Below are 24,976 nucleotides of genomic sequence, written 5' to 3'. Positions count from 1 at the left end.
AGGTTAAAATCAAGACATACGTTAATAAAATCTCTTGCGGCTTCATTGCCTATAGCTGAGGGGATCTGGTTGCTCCAGTCTATTTGCGGGTAGTTAAAGTCTCCAAAGAGAAGGATATGCGCATTCGGGTACGTTAAGGCGAATTCACTAAAGATGTTATTAAGTTTACAAGAAAAGTCAGGAGAAGAATGGGGAGGCCTGTAGCAGACTCCCAAAAGAACCGTCTGAGGTGAAGCGCGACATATGATCCATAGTATTTCAAGGTCGGATGTAATGTTAACAATAGAACATGACAACTGCTGGTGTACGGCGATGAGAACACCTCCTCCTCGTGTGGCTTGGCGGTCATTTCTATAAAGGCGGAAGTCCGGCAAATCGGCCAGAACTTCAGCATCAGTGATTTCTTTAGACAGCCAGGTTTCGGTTAATATCAACAAATTACTACAAGAGGACAACACGAGATTAGACAAAATTTCTCGTTTCGGAAGAAAGCTTCGCGCGTTGGTGAAGATTACGGAAAATGAAAGATTAGTTTTGGTAGAATTCCGAGAGGGGGCTGTTATTTTCTTCTGACGGGGCAATTGCTATGCTGTTTCCCTTACTGTCTGTGATGGTTCATCAAAAATATAGCGTTTCGGGCCCATAAGTAGTGTTTTAAATCGTAAAGAAAACGGCGTATTTTTGCTTTTTGCAAACGCAAGTAGGTGTTTGCGAGCATTTTGGACGGGCCGAGAAAAGTCTTCGCCAACACTGAAACTTGTTCCTTTGAACTTGCGGCCATTAGATAGTATGGTGTCTTTTGTCTTATAGAACGTGAATTTAACGATTACTGGGCGAGGGCGGTCAGATGTGTGATGTCCAAGACGATGTGCACGCTCTATTTCTTTGGGGTCTATGGTTATGTTCAAGTGATCACGACAGTGCCGGATGACGAGCTGTTCTGATTGGGCAAACGTTTCTGGTCCAGTGGAGTTAGGGATGCCATAGAAAATGAGGTTGTTGCGTCGAGAATGATTTTCGGCATCGTCGAAGCGTGCCTCCAAGCCACAGACCAAACGGGCCGTCTGAGCCGTCTCGATTTTTACATTTTCTAATTCGGTGCGCACGGGGGCGAGATTTTGATAATGGTTTTCGAGCGCAGTCATGCGCCCGCTTAAATCTGATATCGCTTTATCTGTTGTTAATAGCTGGGTTTTAAGGTCTTGTACCTCTGCAAGTAATTTCGATTGACCGGTGGATAGTTTTTTTAGCTCGGCTAGTATGGCGTTAGTATCAGGACCAGGATTAGTTTCGATGTCCCCCGATTGCAACAGCAAGGAACGGATGACATGGAAGCACTCAATCGAAATGACAACGCAACACTGCGGGCTCGGCCGCTGTATCAAAAAGTAGTTACTTGTTTTTTTAGCGCCGTAGATAGTTCTGCGAACAGTGTATACTTCTGTGCAAATATTCGTCTAACAGTTTTGCAACGTTCGAAAGCATCGGAATGATTCAGAATCACTGCGGAGTTGATACTCGGGAAGATAAGACGGGCACTTGGGAAAAACGGACCGTGGCATTTGAGACAGGGGCACAACCGGGGTACAAACGTGCTACAATCGCATACCCTTCCAAGGTCATCGCTTGGGCGACCGCGCGCGCGCCCAAGAAACCTTTTTTTTTCTTTTTAGGGGTGGTGGGGGGGGAGGGGAGTGGAGTGGTGTAGGCGCTGATTGTCTTCCTCCTTTGTGGCTTTTGACAGACGCACAACGAGACTGGCAGAACAAGCGCATGATTCATTTCTTTCGATGGAGGCGTTCTGTCCGTGTATGCGAACATGATTTTTTTCCCCTTTTAGTAGTTAGTTGTTCTTGCCTTGACTCGGGTCCCAGTGGGTGCGTTGTCGTTGTATGCCCACTATTTTTTTTTTTTTTTAGTTATTCGTAGCTTTTGTGCTGATGGGGTATCAAGGTAGACAAAAAGAAAAAAAAAAATGAAATAGCGCCTCGACAAAAAAAAAAAAAAAAAGTTGTTGCGATCAGGAACGTTTTTAAAGCGATTTTAGGAGCCTGCAGTGTTACCACAGGTGCAGGATTGAGAGCGTAACCCACGCACTTGAAGAGAAGGGGAAGCTCTCGTCTCTCTTTTATGGGTTTCCACGTCGCGATTGTCCTTCAAAATCAACTGTCATTTATTTCTCGCTCATGGCTTCCAAGTACTGGAAGCCACGACTCGAGCCACAATAGTTTTGCGAAATCAAGGTTTCGCTGAAATGGATAACTCTCACGTACAGTTCGACGCGCAATACCTTTGCCGTATTGACTCGCGAGAGATGCCCCCAACACGGCTGGGTATGGCGGTGCTCCAGACCTAACATCTAAATTTTGTTGCCTTACCTGTTACTATTTCGCGCCCATTTTGAGCCATATCAAAATGAAAGCGCATGATGAAATAAAAATGACACTCGTTTTCCGCTCGATGGAAATTTCACGCCAGCTCGCTGTCTTTGCTGGTACCTTGAGCGTTTCCCAGCGATGCGGAGAGTTAAAAAAAAAAACAACACGTACGATGGCATTTTTTGCACACTCATTACTTCTATAACACTGAGCCACCTCGTATCCTTTTGTTTTTCTTTCATGGTACTAATTTCTTTCTGCGCATTACGGCTGTTACGACGGGGCGGCGGAGAAAAGCTCACCGGAGAAAAACTCACCGGAGAAAAGCTCACCGGAGAAAAGCTCACCGCCAAACCGGCAGATGCGGAGAAAAGCTCACCGGCCTTTGAGCGGATGCGGAGAGAAGCTCACCAATTTTTTTTAACTTAGCGGATTCTGCGTCAGACGCGGCAATTTAACGGAATTCGCATTCTTCACTTCATTAAAAATATGTCCTCTTTTTTTAAATATTCTTGAAGTTCACTGGGCATATTTACTAATTCCTCGGAGATTAGTAATCACCCATTTTGTATATTAATGGAGCCGCACCGCAAGTATAAAATCAGAACATCGTACGCCGTTAAAAAAGAAAACAATTTATTCACAGCTAACAGCGCGCGCGCCGTCGGCAGCTCTGTCAGATAAAGAAGTTTGTTCTTTGCGAGCTAATATGAATAGCGGTGTGTGAACCGTTTCAGCTCCAAATGTTGTGTAGTGCCTAATAGATAAGTAGGTGTTTGTTGATGCCATCAGTGTCGGCTACGCTGTTTTCTTTCCTTTAATTTCACTAACAAAACTGTAGTTGCGACATCAGCTTCGTCCTGTCGTGTTTGTGCTCTTCACTCCGTCGTCTTCGTTTGAGCGGTTTCGTCATGCGTAACCTTTACCAACTCGCCCTATTCGCTACCTCACAAAAGATTAGTTTTTATACGGTGACGAGTAACAACGATGACAGTATGCAGCTCTGAAGGACATGGGTGGTTCACCGTAGAGGGGCACTATCACACAAAGGCAACGTGTGAAAACACCAGTACGAACATCTAGAAAACGTGCATGTTCGCGGGAGAAAGATGCCTCGATCATCCTACTGACCGTTTTATCCTGTTTGCAAAGGTTAACAAAAGCTCCAAAGAGAATTTCCGGCACCGCGTTGTTGCGCATGCACTTTCGGATTTTCGGCATTTACAGTTTGTATTTTTAGGTTTTTGGCGAACATTATTAAGTTTTCGAACTTTTTACTGTTCTTCAAGTTCATAAAGTTTTCGGTTAGGCTTTCGTTGCTTAGAAAGTAAGCAACAGAAAACACTCACCCGGAATTATTGATTTGGGAGCAATATACCCAATAAGCTTAACAAATATTACAAAAAAAGGACATTTTCTATTTTGCAAAGCTGACGAATTTGAATGATAATAAATTGACATATGTTACGCATTATCCAACAGCCTCCATATGAAAAGAAGAAAAAAAATCGGTGAGCTCTTCTCCGCATGCGCTCAATTGTCGGTGAGCTTTTCTCCGCATCTGCCGGTTTTGCGGTGAGCTTTCCTCCGGTGAGCTTATCTCCGGTGAGCTTTTCTCCGGTGAGCTTTTCTCCGGTGAGCTTTTCTCCGGGATTCGTTACGACGCTAAGTCTGTCTGCCCTTCGAATTTGAACTTAGGCTCAGATCAGGGACGAACCAGTTTAAATCAGGAAAATATAATTAACACTGTAGCAAAGTAAATCTATCATATCGATCGGAAATACGATTTGGCACATTCCATCTGAACACATATTGTGCACAGCGAATGCAATAGCGAGTCAGCGTGCAAAACGCCGCCACACTGAGCTACCATAACACCTCAGCGATTTTTGCATAGCACCGAGCACGGAAAAGAGGAAACAGTTATTCATTCACATAAACGAAGCAAATTTATTTAAAGCGCGGACACTCCGTACGTCCAATCTAGCTAAGGTTATCAATAGACTCGACCATGTCATTTGTCGAAACAGATAAAAGACGTTGGCAAAAATGATTAGACTGAATAAGTGAATCTAACGCACGTATTTTACCAACCGACGGTCGCGCGCCTTCAATACCCTTTCCAATTGTCATTGCGCACCTTGGACACACTTTGGGGAGCAATGCATATTTACATCGCCGCCCGAGGTCTCCATTGAACGTGTAGTGCTGACCCAAATAAAATGCTAACCTGACTCTCAATCGCTCACCGCAAAGGACGATTTCGAACAGGCGGTACTGTAGGTCACTTGAGATAGAAAAAGAAGAAAAACCAGCTATAGAAACGAGCGTCGTAAAAAAGGAGACCGGCATTTTTATTCCTACCTCCGAACAGAAACGAGCGCCACCCACTGCATCACACAGCGCAGAGGCCGGACTCGGCCACCGCGCGTACATACCAAGCGCGCGCGAGGGAGGGAGAAACTTCCTCCGCCGGGAGAACACGGCACATTTCGGGATCTATTTCACGCAGCGGATAACGCGGGCCTTTTCACACCTCGATACTGGCGCCATCTAGAAGTTGCGCGTTCAACCACGTTTCGAGCCGCGCGCCATCTGGTGGCTGAAACGGACGAATAAATAGAGGTACCGCGCCCTCTTAAGTGCGTTTCTGAGGTGACGCAAACAGCGACCATTTTCCACAGCAGCACAGGCTGCAAATGACGGTTACAGACTCACGGAGCTACAGCTACTTGCGCGGTACAAAATAACAAGGTTTACTTCAATTCCCGCCGCGGTCTGCTGCACTGGTTCCGTAAATTGTTCGTAGTTCTTCGGAAAGATACTAAGCCATTGCTTATCAGAAGACGTTTATTGCTTGTGCATCACAGTTAGGCTCCTTTCACGTAGAATGCTCCGCTGACGACAGCTCGCAGCGTGTTTCCAGTGTGGATTGAGATCACTGATCAGTCAACCGTGATTCGTGATCGAAATGTTCGGGACGCCTGCACAGCACACCCAGAGCTCTGGACACTCACAAGATGTCTTAAAGCTGTTATTATTGAGCTCCTGCCGTCAGCTAGTCCGTCACTTCGAGCACGGATTAAGAACACGCTCGATGAGTCGACGCGACGGCAAGCCTCAACATGGGGATCGCACGAGGATCCCTTCACACCGCTGGCAATCGGGTGTCTATTGCAATAACGCAGAGAATAAACCAAAAACTTGTCGAATTTCGGTCTCAATCAAAGCTTTAGTCTTTAAATATTCAAAACGTCCACAAATACCATGCGGACTAGATAGCGACGAAACTGCTGTACCAATAAGACAACCGAAATATCATCCAAATGTTTTAGAATCTTCTGAAACAGTCCGAAACCGAAGCTCCAGGGTTTTATGCTATCACTAGTTCTGTATAGTACCCTTACCAAGCATTTTTTTCTTGTTTCAATGCTCTGCTTTCTTTACAGGACTCGATGGCCACAAACCCCATAAGGGTGCTTCTGACAAAGGAGGAAGAGCAGCTCCTTCTCCAAGACGCCACCGAAGAAGCAAAGCGGCTGTGGGCCGGTAAAGAGGCCGATGCTTTTCTTGTGGCGATAACCACCTTTGCGGTACGAGCATCCAAACCAAAACACTGAACGCGGGCACTAATCGAACCTTTCGGTAAATAAATACATGTTTTCTCTCTCTCTCTCTCATTCTGAGTTAGTAAAAAACGCCAGCTGTAAGAAGCCTCTATTTTCATGTTCTTCTCTTGTCTTTGCGCTAAATTTACCTAGACGTATTGTCAACTAACCCACCAGATGATTTTATTTCAGTTTGTTACGTTCCTTGACGTCTGCCATGGCTAACAGTTTGTTGCCCCCGACAAAAAAAAATTGTTTCTTCCCCTCAAACACTTTACTTTTGGGTACGCTTGAGAGTCTTCGCTAAAACACCCGGTATAGTAAGCAAAAGTTGCGATTAATCCTAGAAACAAGGCTCCAAATATGCCACTAGAACACCAAGAGTAACGAATGTTTGACGTTTTGTTAAATCTGGAATGAAATATAAAAAAGGGAATTAATTTAGAAAAAAATTGGACGAGAAAAATGCATTCCTAAGAAAAGTTAGTGCGAGGGTTATCTTTTTACATTATTCTTCATAAAAGACAAACATTTTTTTTTCTTTTTTTTTCTTTTTGCTTGCCGTGCTTTTTTGTTTAGGGGCAGAGATAAAGGCGTGGAACCTGACAGAGTCCCTGCCCCCCCCCCCCCCCCCAACAGTTCAACAGACAACAATGCAATGAATACATTCAGCAGAACATGGCATATTCAGTAATAAAAAAAATAAAACAAAGAAGGCACGGTGAAACAGCAAGTTCAATAACATGTATCATGGTGCACCAATCCTTGATCCGCCTTATAATTTTTGTGAAGATAAAATATCACGTTTAAGACTTCACTGTTATGGTCATATGAAACGTGGCACTATTCCCTACATGTTTACGAGAAAAAGCCAAAACTACCCTCTCCAACACCTGCGTTTGATTTCCAATGAAACGCCCTTGTACTCTATTTACGCAGCGGGATCATCGAAGGACGTCGAACGTGTAAGCCGAATCCGCTTGCTCACATGCCGCTGCCGAGCCTCCCGGAAAGAAGCATCTGGTCTGACGTTGCATGACATCTTTTTTTTTTTTCAGAGTTACAGCTTGTGATCCCATCTAGCGTTTAGGTCATATCAGAACCTCTGGCCGTAACACCAGCCATCTGGCATCTCCCGTCATTCCTACATCGAGTCTGTCGCGATGGAAAACACCGAACCCACGAAATACACGCTGATTCCAGAGCTGTACGTTAAAGTAACAGGTGTGAAATGGGTTTCTACATCTGCCAATGTACTGCGCTACGTTCAAGGAACGTTTCCGAGCGGCTCGACCGGGAACCAGCAGTTTCTGGACCTGGGTTGCGGCCCTGGGAACATCACGCGCGACGTGCTTCTGCCCGAGTGCCCACCTTGCCGAAGGCTAGTCGCAGTCGACTCGTCCGAAGACATGCTGAGGTATGCGAGGGAGCGTTTTTACCACCCAAAGATTGTCTACGACACCCTCGACATTGTATCGGACGACCTCTCTGACTTTGTGGGGCGGTATGGGCTCTTCGATCGCGTCTACGCGCTCCACCTCCTCAACTGGCTGAAGGACCAGAAGCAGGCGCTCAAGAACATCGCCAAGCTGATGAAGCCGGGAGGAGAGGCAGTTTTTACTTTCAGCGCCAGCGCCCCGCAGATGAGATTTCGTAAGAAGCTGGTCGGGATCCCGCGATGGAGCAAGTACGCAAAGGTAAACTTTGATAAAAAAAAAGAAAGGGCTTTGTCCCTGCATTGATTCACTCAAGACTACTTCATAGATGAAACGTTGAAATGCGAGAGCATTTTGGCGTTTTATCTTTAAAGGACATGTTCCGATTATTAATGCGAAAGCAATAAATGTTCCTTGGTATATAAAGCCCGCAAAAAATGGCACCTCAATTCCCATTGGGGGCAGCGCGTCACGTGGCCCCATAGCAACAGAGTCATAGTTGCTAAGGAGCCAGATGAACTGCTACCGGCGCAGTGGGAAAGGGGGGAAAGGAGAAGCGAGTATGCGCGCGCCCTACGTCAGTCCAAACGTGAAGCTTAACGTTACGCTTCGGAGGTCTGACGTCCCTAACCGGTACCCGCAGCTAGGGCGGTGATGATGATGAAAAGGCATGCGATTTCAGCACACGCCGCACCGAGCTTCGCACTCCCGGCGCCTCGCCGAGCTTCGCATTCTCGCCGCATCCCCACGCAGCGCCGCAGCAGTCAACAGTGAGCCAGGGATGCTTTCGCGTTCACAGCTCATAAAAAGTGCTTAGAGTTCCTCGGACTTTTTTTTTTTAGCTTGAGACGAGCATCGACCCCTCACTCGGCGCTTGGACATAGAAGAACGGTCCCATCTACCTTCTTTTTCCTTAGCCAAATGCCATTCTCTCTATCCCGGCATCTCATTAGCCGGCTGTGAAGCTGTCTTGGTGGGCCGCCGCTTCTATTCTCTTCGGCCGGCGCTTCTTGCTAGGGAGGCATTGTGAAGAAGGCCAGAGCGGAACATAAAACGAGAAGGCATCTTTCAAATGTATTTCTGAAAGCACATCCATCAGATTCGATTGGGCGGGGTACTAATGAAGCGTAGCGGCGTCAACCTGGCTGTTTCCACCGTTTTCCTGCATCTACCTAGAAACAAAAAAGAAGAAAAAAGACAGCTTTGTGGAATTTTTTAATGCACTCCGTTTATTGGTGAATTATACGAATTTGTTTTCGGTTGAAGCGCGCTAAGAAACACTAAAAAGGTGGTAGTTGATTGTGACGTTTGTCACCATCTAAGCGGCTCTGCTAGACGACGATGTATAGCGAGATGAGCAAGCGCCAACGAGGCGATCGACTCCGTTAAAGCGAAAGATAGACGACTGAGAGAAGGTATTCCGTTTAGAAAAAATCATAAAAGCCTTTCTGATAACAATATCAATATATGTTAATTACGAAATTCCCAATTGGGAAAACGGCTAAGATTTCTGCGCGAAATTTGGAGAGTATTTATTTATTTATTTATTTATTAGTGTGTGGCCTTCTTTACTTAGTAATTATTTATTCATTACATATGAAAAGCTTTTTAACAATATCCCCAAACCCAAAATTCTGTCTCTCTGTCCGTTCGTCAGTTCGTCCATCCGTCCGTGCATTTACGGCTCAATTTAGCGGGAAATTTGATGTCACGTGGCCTGATATCACTGGATCTATAATCCAATTTGTTTCCCCACAAAATTTAGTGAAACTATCGAGGTCACATCAATTGCACAGCAAATCAGTTTCCCCGCTAAATTTAGCGGAAACATTGACGTCAGATGATTTATACACCAATTCAGTTTCCCCGCTAAATTCAGCGGGAAATTGGATTTGACGTGACCTACGGACCAAATGAGCATCTCCGCTAAATTTAGCGGAAATTTTGACGTCTCGCCACCTATACACCAATTAAGTTTCCCCGCTGGCGTAAAACTGACACTCGCATGACCGATACAAAAATACAGTTACCCCGCTAAATTCGGCGAAACAATTGACCTGCACACCAATTCTGTTCCCCCGCCTAATATAGCGCGAATTATCATTTCACTTGACTTGACGTCACTGGATGTTCAGACCAATCCAGTTTCCTCGTTAACTTTAACGGATAAATTTACGTCAGGGTTGGGCAGAAATACTCCAAAATGTATTTGGAAATACAAATACTGGGATACTTTAAAATAGTACCTAAAATACTGATACTGAAATATATCTGTAAATGTGTATCGCGATACGTATCGGAAATACATTTTAAATATAGGCAAGAAGTATTTGGAAATACAAATACAGGAATACATTTTAGGGAAGGCAGATATACAAATACAGAAATACTGATACTGCAATACATTTTTCCAATTTATTTGAGACCAAATTAAATGAAGCTTGGAGTTGGAAGTGGAAATGTTTTATCCTGAAATTACTTTCCCGTAGGCTTGGCACTTTGCCTTGAAGGTAGTGATTTCGGACGGCGAGGAGTCTTCAATGGGCTCAGAAAAACGTTCCATTAAGGACTGACCGTGGTCCCTTCCCTGACATCCTGTCTGTCTGACGAGGAATGCGAAAAGACTTCGACCTCTAAATAAATTCTCTGTCATCCTAAATCCCATCAAAACGTCACCACCCCCTGTTAAATAAGGACGCCCCTGTCAACGTTTATCACATGACGTCACGGTGGAATGAACTGGTATTCTTTATCTGTAGGTGTGGCCTTGAACATGAAATTTAACGCGCTGCTGTATGAAAGGACAATATGTAATTTCGTTGTAATTTACCTCGTTGAAGGTTGTGCAGGATTTTCGAGAATAGTGGACCACCTGAAGCATACTGGAACACATGTCTTATCTTCTGTTACGGTTGAAAAAACGATACTGTGGCATCCCTGTTGTGAAGCTGCTTCCTGCTGACCCTGCGCCACCGACGCATGGATTGCAGTCCATAAAGTTTTGCCTTGCATACTCCAAATAAGACGTCGTGGATTGCGACCTGATATTGCCGACAGAGGTGCGAGCTCTCCGAGAAACAGCGTGCTCGAGACGAGTCGCAGGTGTACAAAGTCTGGGTCGGCACAGCGAGGCCACGTCTGACCTCCTTCCTGGGTTTCGGATCACCACAGCAGCGGGCCACTTTAACGTCGGCTGATGACGTACCCTTGAGCCGTGCAATATTACAGGCGCAGCCGCAGACGCATTCAAATATCTGTTGAACTTCACTGCGCGAGTTATCCTACAATTTTAAGTCAGCCACCACCAGGCTCGTGCTGCAACGAACTGTTACTCAGCTTTGCCGCATGGGTGTTTTGAGTTCGTTAAGGCAAAAGAGACGGTAAGCAGCGGGCTTTGGATGCCCGCAAACAATGACTCAAAAAACCACTACCTAAGGACCTGCGGCACAAGATGCTCGGACCCCACTCCTGGCACGCCACCTGGTTCGAATCCCTGACTGCGCAATAGTTCTCAGAAGAGAGAAGAGGACGCATAGGAAAATAGTTTAGAAAATCGCAAGGAACCTTGGTCAGCATGGTAAGAATGCCCCATCATCTCCTTGGCCCTGGTGCCCTCAAAAATAAAAAAAAAAAGCGTTCGGATTTTTTTTTTTTTGGTGGGGGGGGGGGGGGGGTTGAGTATTTCTAAAAAAAATGTAACGAAATACATTTCAACCTGATTGTATCGCGATACAAAGGAACATTCAAAATGTATTTCGATACAGAAATACAAATACTGGCGAAAAAAATGTATCGCGATACAGAAATACAGATACGAAATGTATTCCTGAAATACTATCGCGATACATTTGTATCGCGATACTGCCCAACCCTGATTTACGTCACGTGACCTATGCACCAGTTGTGTTTTCCCGCTAAATATACCCGAAAAACTGACGTCACATGACCTATACTGAAACTTAATCTCCTCGCTAAATTCAGTGGAAAAATGCATGTCACCTGACCTATGCACCAACTAAGCTTTCCCTACAAATTTAAAGGGTAAATTGAATTGCTTATATGTCATGTGACGTCCGGTCACGTAACATCTAATTGATTTAACTTCATTTCCTACATTATAGGAGTTTTAAAGAAGTTTCACGCATTCTAGGATCTCGAAGAGGAAGGTTACTGCGAATTTTGGTTTTGTTGTGTACTGACTCATTTACTTATTTCATTTTTTTTTGTTCATTTATGGCAATATATTTCGCAAGTCGTGGCACAATAGGGTTTGTATGTTTTACTGTACACAAAGTTATACAAAAATAGATGTAATGAAACGTAGACGGCAAACAATAGCAACATGTGACGCATAAGCGTTTGCAAGGCTTAATATATTGCCTTTTTCAAGGGTAAAGGTTTTTTCCGCAACTTCGCTCATCGAGTCTATGCAAAATAGAGTAATCAAAATGTTTCAGCTGTAACGAATTGCTTACGACATAAGCATGTTGATTTGGAAAGTAACCCACATAAGATAAAGGAATTCGATTACGCTGGAGTAGAAAATCAATAACGGTAATTTAATTGGTGTAATTTGATCCTTATCCGACAATTTATTTGTACATATTTACCTCAATACGTTATTTATTTATTGCTACCCTACCGACAAAAAAAAACAATTTCGCATTTGTAAGAAACAAAGCGGGTTCATAGCAGAAAATGTTCAGCCATACCGCTCACCCGTTTGTTCAAACGGGTGAGGAGATTGCGCGAGCGGGCGGCCGGTGACCGGCGAACTTCATGGGAGAACGGCAAACTGCGCCGGCTTAAAGGGACCATGAAATGACCATTTTACTTTTCCCAGATAACTTTTACATTAAACCGTCAATGTTCATTGAATGCCGAACAGGCATCCATTTTCGTCTCGGTTTATTAACTTCTACACACACACACAAAAAAAAATTAATGAAATATCGCCTTTTTCTCTCCAACTGACCGCAAAAAAAGCTGCGGCGTAATTTTGACGGTCCTGACCTACCCTGTTTCCGGAACCGGAAGTTCTCTCGGCAGTAGGAGAATGGGAGCGTTAGCGGCAGTTAGTGGCGGCGAGTTGGCGGTGTGCTGGTAGGTTTTACTGCGCTGATGGCGCTGATGTCACCAATGTATTTTTTTAATCGGCGCCTCTCATCGCCGCGGTAGCCATGGACACATCGCAGCTGAGCGAGATTCAATTAGATATGTTGCGCTAAAGCCTACAGCATGGGACTAGTCACATACGCCGGTATGACTGTTAGGAAGTGCGGCGAGTCTTCCGGTGAAGACTCTAGAAGTCAACCCAACTTTCATTGTTGGTAAAAGGCGGCCCGTGTCAGCCGTTCGCAAAGCGACGTAGAGACAGACAAATTGCCGCGACGTTTTTCGCGGCCTCGGAGATGCAGGAGCGAGCCGACGTTAAAAAATATACGTTTGAACTACGAGTGTCAGCAAGAGCCGCGTAAATACCTGTTCACACTCGGAGCGGACGCGCGCGTTTGATGGAAGTGCTGTATTTGCGCTGTTGTTAAGCGCTTCGGGACTGATCTTTTACGATTTCAACTCGATACTGACGCGACACTGCGCGAAGGAAGGTTGGACCGGCATTGCACGTAGCTCCCACGAACTGTTATAGCTCGACAGTGACGTGCAGCCTGTCAGAATAAAAATGGCATACCAATAACAAAGTGTCCATACCGTGTTACGAAGGTAATCCATACGGCGTTTATTTGAGCTCTGTATCACACAAAACAAGAAGATAGAATCGACGACAGTGTTCGTCAACATTGCCTCGGAAAACAAGGGGAAGAGATCGACCTCACCCCTTAATCTAAAATTGAGGTCAGCGATCAAAACACGGGAAGGGTCCACAAGGGTCGCGCGGGCATATTCCATTCAGCACGCCAACCGGTCGTGGCCAGACGGTCTTGGCCAAGTACCGTCGAAGCAACGCTGCGCCGGAGTCGGAGTGCCTGCTTCGGAGTGCCTGCTAGGCCTATCTGCCGTGCTCGCTTGGTCGCGGGTCGATGAATTCGTGGCCGTTCTGGCTTTTCTCAGGTGTTTGTAGATCCAGCGTTTCAAGTACTTTTTTTCTTGCTGCTTGAAGTCGGGACGCGCGAGAAGATCACGTAGAAAAATAAACGTTCAACGCTGTCGGCCCGCCGTCCCTACCGCCCCTGCTTCGTTTACCACACGATAGATGGCGCTTGGCTCTCAGCATTATCCAATTTGGCAATTTTCGTCACATCTCTAATTATGCTTCAAAATGTGGATCTGAATATTATTTAACAAAACTTTTAGGAAACATTCGCCGGCTATCTATTGTTTACGATCGCGGTGCTGGTGAGGTAGGGTCTTACCGAATAGGCGACGTGGATTCGGCTGACGTGCTGCGTTTCCGCGGATGCATCGCAGTAAAAAGGCAGAGCTTTCGAAGGAAAGAAAGCGCAAAAGAGTCCAGTTTTCTTTTAGAAGTTCTTTGGCGAATAATTTTTTTGGTTCCCTATTTTTGTGTTTTTGTGTTTCTTTTCACACGTTTTATGACGTGCGGTGGATGAAATTCGATTTCAGAATCGCTTCATGAACCTTTAATGAAACGGCTCTCCCGTTCCGAGGTGAGCCCATTTGATAATGAAGTACAGAGGAGCGGCTTGGGAATACCTGTTTTATCGGCATGCAGTCTGTAGAGAGCTGTTTCGAATGTCCTTGCGGATGACATCAGTGTAGGCAGAGCAACGACGTCGGCCAGATCGTGGCGCCGCGAGAGACGACTGCGCCACGATCTGGCCGACCGCGCTCGCTCTGGTGAAATATGTGAGCGGGACTCTAGAGCGCCGTTAGTTTGCTGAAGATGCAAGACACCGCTTAGTCGTCGCAAATTCTTTGCCCTTCGAACGCCTGCGAAGCCGTTCCAACGCTTGGCGCACTCTACGCACGGCTTTGCAACTACTGTCCCCACAGCGTCGGAACCTTCCGCCTCTGGGTTTCGGCGGTTCATCGTCGCGGGGATTCATGTTTGCGGTGCGGCCTAAAATACTCGTATTCAAGTCGCGGCGATGAACCGCCGGCACTCGCAGACTGCAGACAGGCTCCAGAATTGCTGCCATGCTGCGCGGGCGCAGCACCGCAACTCTAAGAGCAACTTGTAGGGCAGTTGAACATAGTGACAGTTGCGCACACAGGGACACTGTCACTATGTTCAATAACTACCTAGTCGCCCAACTGTCTACTCTACTTGCAGGGCAAAGTGTTCTCTCGACGACAAAGCATGCACCGTCCTCCGTCATCAGCACGGTGCTTGAGAGTGCCACCCTCACATTTCAACAGAGCGAGCGCGGTCGGCCAGATCGAGGCGCTGTCGGCACTCGCATCGGAATAGCTACGTTGTTGCTATGGTTACATTAATGATATGTGCACTAACATTAGAAATAGCCCTCTCAAGTCTATATGTGGGTCAAGTAGACGAGTGTATAGCGCGATATAGTGTCGTGACAATTTGACAAACAACAGTAGTACTCACCTTGGTAGGGGCATAAGCAGCGGCGTAATGTCCGTCGACGCCTACGTCAAGAACAACGAAGTTCACATTAGAAAGGCCTGTTACCACCCTAAACAAATATCTTAAGCGTGAGATGCGTGCCACCTTAGGAACGTACAATTACCTCATTAATCTGTGATATTCCTCAAACGAGCAAGTGCTGCTGCTGATCGGTCATGTTTTTTGTTTTGTTTTGTCTTATTCTCAGATATTAAAGGCGTTGGAGCTTCTTAAAGCCCACAGCCTCACCATCCTTTGGGCAGGTTGTTTATTGATGGCAGCAATATAAAGTTAACTTAGGAGTAAAAGAAAATAATAATTGCACTCAAATAAACTGCGCCGTAGATTTCGTAGCTCGCTAATATCAGGAAACATTTTTTTCCAAGTTCCGGGTACATGTCACAAAAACTGTACGATTTTTTAAACAATGTAATCAGAAATGCAACAAATATGCAGAGATTTCCAAAACTGAATTAAAAATTAAAAAAAAAACGAGAAGTTAACAGTGTAGCGATAACTTTTATATTTCTTGTTGAAAAAAAAAATGTGTGGACATCGTACGCAGGAAGACGTCGGGGTTAATTCTGAATTTGAATTTAGAATGTGGGTTAAAAGGGCGTAAAACAGAATCTTCATGCTTCCTGTTTTTGGTTAACTTTTCTGCTGGGCAGTGTCTTTAGAACTTTAAAAAACTAGTCTTCATAGAGCTGTCGCGTTTACTCGGTATTGACAGCAGAGTAGACGCTACGCGTATTTTAGTCCAATCGCGTCTCCAGTTAGGGTCACGTGACTGTAGTCCAAACGGGTGATAAGGCAGAGCACGGCACCTGCCTGAAGGTCACTGCTTGGTAGGCCACGCACATAGCATTCACTGGACTATCAACTTTGGGACGAACTCACATGAGGATACAAGTGTCAAATCCTCTCGCAGTGTTCATTGTACTGATGCTCCCTGAAGATTAGCCTTGAATGATCTCCTGCTTGACCTTGAATGAGCTCCTCCTTTCTTACTCTTCTCTTTCTCGCTCTCTCTCTCTCTCTGTCTTTCCCTAAGGCATCTTCCGGTGGAATATAGGAGAATCATTTTCTCTGCTGCCGAGAGAATAGTCCCCATCCTAGGATTAGCCCGGTTCTTGTTTGCTTTGCAATATTCTCAATTGTATAAAAGTTTCGTAATACTCTTCACAATTCCTTGATCGCTTGCACGTATGTACCAGTCTACGATATAAGCTGTATATACATATTTTTAGAAGGTTTGAAAACAATCCTTTTATATCTGTTTTCCTGCTAATTTGCAACTATTTGATATAGAAATATTTTAACTAACAACAGTAAAGGCAAAAAGTATGTGTCCATATTATTTAAAACGTACTTACAGCCACGGCCACTCGATTAGGACTCCCCTTGGGAGCGGCCTGCCGTATGCCTCAGTCAGCCGGTGAGAGCGATAGTTCTACTTTACCTCGCAGCGCCAGCAGTGGCGCTCGTTATCGGTGAGAGACTCTGGTGAGAGATAGAGTTCCTTTCGGGGGAGCATATCGAGGAACACTATACTTCGTTTCACGTTTGTATGTACTTGTTAGCCGTGCGTGCTAAAAGCGCGAGACAGTTGCTCCGAAGGAAGCCTCGGCGGCTGCATGAGCACTCGTGCAGTGAGTGCTCCAGTCAAAGCAGTAAAAGCTTGCCGCTCGCGCTAGCACGGCGTTCGCGGTTAGTCCATGCTAAGGTCAGACGAAATATAGTGAGAGAGGAGCAGTACGCCTGGCCCGGCCCGGTATGGCTATTTAGATTTCTTTTTTTGTGAAGCCGCAAGTCTCAATTGAAACGAGTGCCAGATTGCATGAATGATGTGACAAATTTGTGTAGAATAAAAGCACATGATTCTTTCTGCGAAAAGCTCACTCAACTGCAGGTTGCGCGTTAAAGCTCCATTCTGCTGGCATTATGAGCGAATTGTCGTTTTCTTGATCCCGTAACTGTTGCCCCGTTTCTATTACCACTGTAATATAGGAGTTATAGTTGGATATAGCTAGGCCGTTTGATTTCCGGTTTTAACCAACACTCGAGCACGCGCGGGCTGTGTCATTTATTCATCTGTGAAGGACAATATAAAATCGGATTCCGCGTGCATAACTTCAGCAAAATAAACTTCATTGTTCACAAAAAACAGACCAAGGGAGTCATATAGTTCACAAGCGGAGTACCTTTCGGGATAGAGGCTTCCGCGAAAGCCTCAATATATTCTCTAGTGGGCTGTTTAGGTTACCAGCCCAGTTTGCCAAAAAAGGTCAGAGGAGTTTTCTGAGAAAGAGCTCGCAGAGCTCTTCGCTGTGGTAGGGGTTTCGGCAGTTAACACACCACATCAGCGGGCCGTCCATAAGCTGTGGAAGCACAGCGCTCGAGAAGACCTTTCAAATCCTTCCACAACCACGAATCTCTGCCGCCTGTAGAGCCCTCTCGACAATGGTGCAGACGAGCTTGCACAGCCAGACATCTTCAGGTCGTGGATAGCTGAGTCCTTCTTGGTCAAGGCTAAAGATGGACTGATATGCTCCGTCATGTGATGCATTTCCCCTAAGTTGCGCTTGCATTCAGGACACGTCACCTGCAAAGTTTAGCGCGTCCTATACATTAGCCTTCTTTGCTTTCACTGAGAAATTCTTATTGTTGTGCTAGGTTGAATGTTTAAGCTAGTTACTTTGAAATTACGACAATTTCTACAAATAAAAATCGTTATATTTTGTTTGCAAACGAAGACCAAGTAGCCAGCCATGTAAGTCAGCGGTGCGAACTGAAGTTCGGAAGAGACTTCATTGTACCTCACCAACTGCAGGATTTCCTGTTTCACGAGTGCAGTTGGCACATTTCATCGCCGTCTGGCACTCAGAACTAGAACGCGCATTTCCATTTCCGGCAGCTTCAAAAAATGCCAACACAAACCACACACGCGACCGCAGAGTGACAAGACTACGATATTTTCGCCGAGCCCAGCGGTGCATAGGTAGGGGGGAAGCGAGTTTTGCTGCCTTCTGACCCCGCGGCAGCACCTCGGTATCGGCGAAGCCAATGACAGGTACATACTTTATCTGGGTAGCGGAGCAAGAGCGCGTTGGACGCCTTCTCTATACTCCGTTTCACGTTATGTTGTACAGCAGCGAAGGCTGGAAGCACGAGCACATAGCGTTGAGAGCTGCCCTTACTGCACGAGAGCTTGTGCCGCCGAGATCTGCCCCAGAGCAAGGAGCTCGCGCTTGCAGCCTTTCCTGCGGTACAACATAAGGTGAAACAGAGTATAGCTTTCAGCTCACAAGACCGCTCACCGATGTGCAGCGCTCCCACGGAAAATGGGAGAAGTTATCGTCTCACGCGCGCTCTTTTGTTTTCGGAAAGACATCGGCAGGTCGCACCAACAGGGGGATTGAGTGGCCGTGGTACAGCGAAACAAACCGGGCGGAGAAAGGAGACAAACAAGCGCTGAACTTAAAACTTCAGTTATAACTTCAGCGGCTGTTTGTCTCCTTTCTTCCGTCCAGTCTGTTTCGCTGTACGCTTTCAATAATCAAGCCTTACCAACACGCCCAAGCTTCCATTCTGTGTCAAAAGCCAGTGGTAGAGTCATAAATGTATCTAGATACAGCCATAGGTTTTACACTAGAAAAAGCTAAATACAGCCGTATAATAAGGCTGCTAAAATGCTTGAGCTCACCATACGAAAGGTATTAGTTCAAAAGCATTTACCGTCCCATGGAGCGCAGCCGGTGTTGTAAGTAACCGTGGAAAACGGCACCTAGTCCCATTGGCTGAGTGTAACGGCCCCTAAATGCCTATTGGCTGAACAAAACCGTACCTCAATGCACGTCACCAAGCACGCGTGTTCAGAAATAAAATACAAAGACAAGCACAGCGACGCCGATGCTTCGTCACGAAAACCGACGGGGGCATCAAGATCAAACGGACGCGTCTCAGAAATAAAACACAAAGAAAAGCACAGCAACGCAGATGCATCGTCAGGGAAGTCGTGGAGCCGGTGGGGTACGACGCGCATGCGCAATGGGGGAGAGTGATTTCACCGCCGGAGCGCCGTATGCGATAGGAAGACCTGGTGCGCTGCTTGTAGGAATGCTCTGCGTGGAGGAATGCTCACGCATTCTCACATCTAAGCAGTCCTAATCGTCTTCTATAGACCACCATATGACATTTTTGTATAAGTAAAAATGTAAAAAAAAAATTGATCATTGCGAGACTGCGCGAGCCTTTGCAGCAGTAAAACTACGACCTCGACCTGAGTGCTTTTTCTTCATTCGTGCGCAAGCCGATGAAGAGCTTCTGGCCGGTGCCATTTTCAGCGTCTGATCGTGCGTGGAGCGCGCTTCGCCTTGTTTCCGAGGCTGCAAACACGTCTGTGCTGGGGTGTAAATTTGAAAGCACGGGAATGGTGTGAGCTTGGTATTCTGAACTTCACCGTTTGTTCCTTACATACATATGTGAGGAACAGATGCACTGATCTATAACAAAACAGGTTCGTATTACATATGCATAAGTTTAATTGGCTGACCTGTTTGACAGGTACACACGGCTCCGGGTCGACTCATTCCAAACGGTACTCATCTAGAGCTAACGAATATTTTGCCTGAATATTCTAACGGCGTATTCAAATGCGTGGGCACGCGCAAAGTCAAACGGGCGCGCGTATCGAACGGGTGAAATGATTACCGTATCAAGCGGGTACCGTTTCAAATGTGTTCCCATATCCCATAATCACGTTTGACACAAACGGGTCGACCAGTCGCCACTTGTCTCAGTCTCAGTTTATTTTTCAGTTGGGTATAAATAAATATTTATCTGTTTGGGCATTTTTTTTTCATTTTTACTGAATAAAATATTATTGCTCCGACAAATGTTCTGCTTTCCTGCTCTCTTGATTAGTACCAAAATGGGGCCTTCTGCAAAATTAGTTAAAGAACAGCGGTAGGTCTTTTTTCCAGCTAACATCACTATTTATTTTTAATATCTGTACTTTACTTTCCTCAGCATGCTCTTTATTGCCCTAAATTGTGAGGGAATAATAATGAAACAGCAATGTCGGGTGATGCCAAAACCAGCATTCGAATTTCTCCTTGCTTTCTTATTGGTAAATGCCACATGCAAAGGGTGCAGGCCGAGCAGGCATTTTGAAAATAAATCGAAAATGACATACAATGTTTATCTTTTGGTGGAGTGAGCTTCTACGACGTTAATTTTACACTTATCATAAGTCAACGGGAAAAAGTACACCAGGTCAAATTACATCATCTTTCGTCACATTCTGACTGGTGGTAGATGCGTTCAGCTTGAAAGAAAAGGCAAGAAGAAAACATTTTATTATAAAATACGTTTGCGGCAAAAGCTATTTCCACCTATTAGTACCGCAGATATACGAATTGATGTTGTAAATAAAAAGACTAATAAATTGCGTAAAAACGCTCACCCGTAATCGTCCCTTAAGTCCGGGTCCTCTCAAGAAAGGTCTTTCGAACGAAAAGAAATTGCTTTCATAAAATTATGCGTAATTGTAAGTAATGTCTTTAATTCTAACGGTGACTGATCGTAAAGAACTTTTGTGGAAACAAAATGCGTGCAATATTTATATGAGATTTTCAAAGGAACGTACCAATGAGGCTGAACAAAAACTGTTATTTACTTGAAAAGCTTAGCAAGACAGACAACATAATTGCATAACTAATTACCAGGAAAGTAGCTACTATTTTGGAAGCAATTGTTTACTTAAATTTAGTGTTTTCTAAAAAGGCACCCTGAGCGAAAATGGGGCAAATGCTAGTTCCAAATTAAATAGAAGCTAGAAGTGCCTGCCTTTTTTAAGTTGGCTTTTTTTTGTTCGTTCTTCTTCTTCAGGTTTGTGAGAGTTGCACTCCTCCAACTGTGGACCTTGCTGGTAAAGAGGCCCTCGTCTCTTACGTAAGAGGCATTCTGAAAAACGCCAACTTAACCCCGTCCATGTGCGAATTAAGGAATGATCTTTACGACCCCCAAGCAGACCTGGAACACTTCGTCCGTAAGCAATTATTTGATACATAAGATCAGCTGCATTGTTGATAAGTCGGTCTTAAATCACGAATATGATACTAAAAAAAAGACGAACAGACTATGACTGATAGAAAGTACAGATAAGATGCAAGCGAGCTGGTAAACTTTCGACATTGTGAAACACAAGACGTATATGCGAAAAGGAGAAGAAAAATGGGGACGACACAAGCATAGGTCTCAAGCTTTTGAGTTTGAAACCTTTGGGTTTCATACCTCTGCCTGTGTTGTCCCCTTTTTCTCCGTTTTGTCCTACGTCTCGGGATTTACAATGTTGAGACTGTCTTTCGGCAGTTTTCTTCTGTGTTCTCCATTTGTGCTTCTATTTTTCGCCCATGTGAAGTAATTCTTGGTCTTCCTTAGACACGGGTGTCGTGTCCCAGCGAGGGACAACGGCAGGGACGTCGTGACTGAACCACCGTCATCAGGCCAATGATGTTTATTCAGGGCGCAAGGACCCAGCTCGAGAAAGAGAGAAAGACGAAGTGGCATCTAGTGGCCGAGAATTATAGATGTGGCAAAGAAGTGGCAATGAAAGAAGAAGTGAGAATACAACATTTCCCCCCCCCCCCCCCCGTTAACAAAAGAAGAGAAAGAGAAAGAGGAAAGAAGAAGACACAAAACAAATGCAACACAAATTACATAGGACTCAATGCAATATACAAAGTACGATAGACAAGAATAAATAAATGTACAATAACCACAATAGGAATCACACGGTTTGTACATAATAATATACACGGAGTAATTACAAGCTTTGTACAAAAATTGACACACACAAAAGATACGAAACGTTTTAAACATTAGGCATTTGTAAATCATACTATCAAAAATAAATTCCGGGCCCGGTTCTAAGAATCTATTGGATACGCGAGTGACCAATAGCAATAAATAATCGCACACAGTGATACAAAACATTAACATGCCTAACATTCACACAGCATCTCCAAACCTCACAGGTTTCCGCCGCTCACGTCTAGAGCGTCTAACAGTCTCGTTTGCTGGCGCTGTTGCGGCGGTGTTAGATGCAGCCGTTGCACCTATGTTCCCCTGCACAGTCCTGTTACCGGTGGATCTTCGATCGGAAGTGTCCTGATCACCGTTAGGCTGAACCGGTGGATCCCGTGCAACGACGCCTGATGGCGTACACTGGGCAGGAACCTGACTGTCATACGCGACAGGTGGCGATTCAGGAACCCAGTGAACTGTCAGGCCTCCTGATGGCCGATGCTGAAACGTGTTTAAGGGCGTCGACTGTTTCTCGGGTGGAAGGGCAGCGGTCAACTTGGATGCGTTCCAGACTCTTCCGTCCTCTAGGCGGAATGTCCAACGTCCAACTCGTTCCACTATTTTCAACGGCTCGCTGAACTTGGATTTATCGTAGCGCGTTTTCTTTGGAAGCCGGTAGCGAACGAATTGACCAACAACAAATGTCGGTCGTTTGGCTCCTCGTCGCTGGTCAGTGTATTTCTTGCTTGACTGTTGCCGATGGCACACTCGTTCTCGTAGACGTTTCATCTCCTTTACTGGGTTGCGAAGAAATTCCCGAGGTGACAGACCCAGGATATGGAGACGCGTCTTCGGTTTCCTTCCGTGGAGGAGGAGCGCTGGCGACAGGCCTGTTGTGGCATGTGGGGTACACCGGTACACCCCTAGGTAGTCGGTGACTGCTTCTTGTAACCGACGCTTTTCAGCGGTAGCGAGCTGAATGAAGCTCTTCAGTACTCGATTGAACCTTTCGACGAGCCCATTGGCTTGCGGATAGTACACCGACGAGTAGACGTGGTTTATGCCTCGGTCTTTTAGGAAGTCGTTAAACTGTAAGGACGTGAACTGTGGCCCGTTGTCTGACACGAGACAACCTGGATAACCTTCCCGAGCGAAGACTGATGACAGAAATGTCATCACTCGAGAGGTTGTCACGTCGTGGCAAAACTGAACTTCTGGCCATTTAGAAAAATAATCAACAAGAGTGATGGCATACCGGCATGCTGGCTCTGCTCGTTCAAATGGACCGACAATGTCGATGGCGACTTTGGCCCATGGCCGCTCCGGAAGTGGAACTGGCTGCAAGGGTGTTGGTGAAGCTTTGGCAGGCTTGTCTGTCGCTTGGCACACCGGGCAGCTTCTGATCACACTTTCGGTTTGACGATCCATGGCAGGCCACCAGTAGAGGTCTCGGAGCCGACTCTTGGTCCTGACGATTCCTGGATGGCCTTCGTGAGCAATCTCAATCAGTGTATTTCTCAGTGTCGTAGGAATTACAACATTTTCTCCTCTCATCAGCATGTCATCTACAACTGAGAGTTCGTCACGAACATGAAAAAAAGGAACAATGTCGTTGGACAAAAACTTCTGCGACGGCCAGGATGAAACTACATAATCCATCACTTGACTTAGGATGACGTCATCTGTCGTGGCTTGCTGCAGCTGTTCTTTTGTCATGCAAGGAGTGACGAACGACACGATCTCCTATTCAAATGATGTCCCACCTTCCGTGTCAGCTACTGGCAAGCGTGACAGAGCATCCGCCACACGGTTGTCAGATCCTCGCTGATACTCAACCGTGAAGTGGTACATCAGCAGACGTGAGGACCATCGCGTGATGCGCAACGGACGATGTCCTGTACCGCGTGTTGACAGAAGGGCAATCAGTGCCTGGTGGTCGGTACGTAATGTAAAGTGGCGACCCCATAGGTAGTTATGCCATCGCTCACATGCCCAGAGACATGCCAGGGCTTCTTTTTCCCCAACAGAATACTTTCGTTCTGTTGGAGTGAGCGTACGAGAGGCAAAAGCAATAGTATGGACTTGTTTCCCCGCTCGTTGCTGGAGGACAGCCCCAAGCCCATATGCGGACGCATCTGTTGCGACGATTATCGGCAGGGCGGGGTCGAACATCCGAAGCACTTGACTGGACGACAAGAGAAATTTCAACCGTTTAAAACTTTCGTTGGCCTCTGGGTCCCAAATGAATGGAACGTCTTTGCGCAGGAACCGACGAAGTGGTTCCACTTCGGTCGCAAGTCTGGGAATAAATCTGGAAAAGTATTCCACCAGTCCCAGGAATGACCTGAGCTGGCTAATGTCCGTTGGCACTGGTGTCTGGGTGATGGTGTCCACTTTTTGTTTGAGAGGAGCAATTCCCTGGCTGCTAACTTGGTGACCCAAGAAAGAGAGTTCTCTGACAGCAAAGACGCACTTGTCATTCAAGCGTAGCCCCGCACTGGAGATACGCTGAAGAACGGCTCGGAGGTTAGCAAGATGCTCCTCGCTGGATCTGCCAAAGACAATGATGTCGTCTATGTAGAATAGCACACCTTCACAGCCATGTAAAATTCTAGACATCATTTGTTGGAATGTGGCAGGAGCAGAGGCCAGGCCAAAACATACTCTCTTAAATCGGAACAGCCCTTCATGTGTTACAAAGGCTGTCAGGTCTCTGCTATCTGGGTGTAGTTCTACCTGATGATATGCAGAAGCCAGATCTAGTTTTGAGAAGTGGGTTGCACCAACCAGGGAATTAAGCAGTTCCTCTGTGTGTGGTAGAGGGAAGCTGTCAATAACGACTGCCTTGTTTGGCTCCCTGAGATCTACACACATCCTAATTTTTCCATCCTTCTTCTGGACTACGACGATTGGCGACACCCATTCAGACGCGTGAATACGTTCAATCACGTCATTTGCTTCAAGGCGCTTAAGCTCGTCTGAAACTTGCTTGCGAACCGTAAACGGAAGTCGTCGCAATTCGCATTGTACTGGTGTAACAGAGAGACGGACTTTTACCTTGTGTACATAGCCTTTGGCGTGACCAAGCTCGGAAACAAAAAGATGCTTGTAGTCAGCGCTCAGTGATTTTGGAAGGCGTCCCACTGTAGGTGTTTCAGGTGTCGCTATTCCAGCAGCAACTTGTCGATCTCCGAT

General features: G+C 45.8%; 2 protein-coding genes across 2 annotated transcripts; one reads left to right on the top strand and one right to left on the bottom strand.

Annotated features, from left to right (window-relative positions):
• Positions 1 to 232: 232 nt before the first annotated feature.
• Positions 233 to 1,415, bottom strand: LOC120841663 (the record flags this gene model as incomplete). The annotated part of the gene is made up of 1 exon (XM_040212600.3): positions 233 to 1,415. A coding segment is annotated over one exon (831 nt), but the record flags the coding sequence as incomplete, so codon positions are not given.
• A 5,734-nt stretch (positions 1,416 to 7,149) lies between these two features.
• Positions 7,150 to 8,706, top strand: LOC120841657 (juvenile hormone acid O-methyltransferase-like). The gene is made up of 2 exons (XM_040212594.1): positions 7,150 to 7,683; positions 8,689 to 8,706. Exons 1-2 carry the CDS (start codon positions 7,150 to 7,152, stop codon positions 8,704 to 8,706), a joined length of 552 nt encoding a protein of 183 aa, XP_040068528.1.
• The last annotated feature ends 16,270 nt before the right edge of the window (positions 8,707 to 24,976 follow it).

Source organism: Ixodes scapularis, unplaced genomic scaffold (genome assembly GCF_016920785.2).
Source record: "Ixodes scapularis isolate PalLabHiFi unplaced genomic scaffold, ASM1692078v2 PGA_scaffold10__122_contigs__length_95168666, whole genome shotgun sequence".
Classification (NCBI taxonomy): domain Eukaryota; kingdom Metazoa; phylum Arthropoda; class Arachnida; order Ixodida; family Ixodidae; genus Ixodes; species Ixodes scapularis.
This window is presented reverse-complemented; position numbering and strand designations above follow the sequence as displayed.

Bases quoted from the DNA above. Each gene is read 5' to 3' on its own strand.
- LOC120841657 (XM_040212594.1), top strand. From the start codon at position 7,150: ATGGAAAACACCGAACCCACGAAATACACGCTGATTCCAGAGCTGTAC.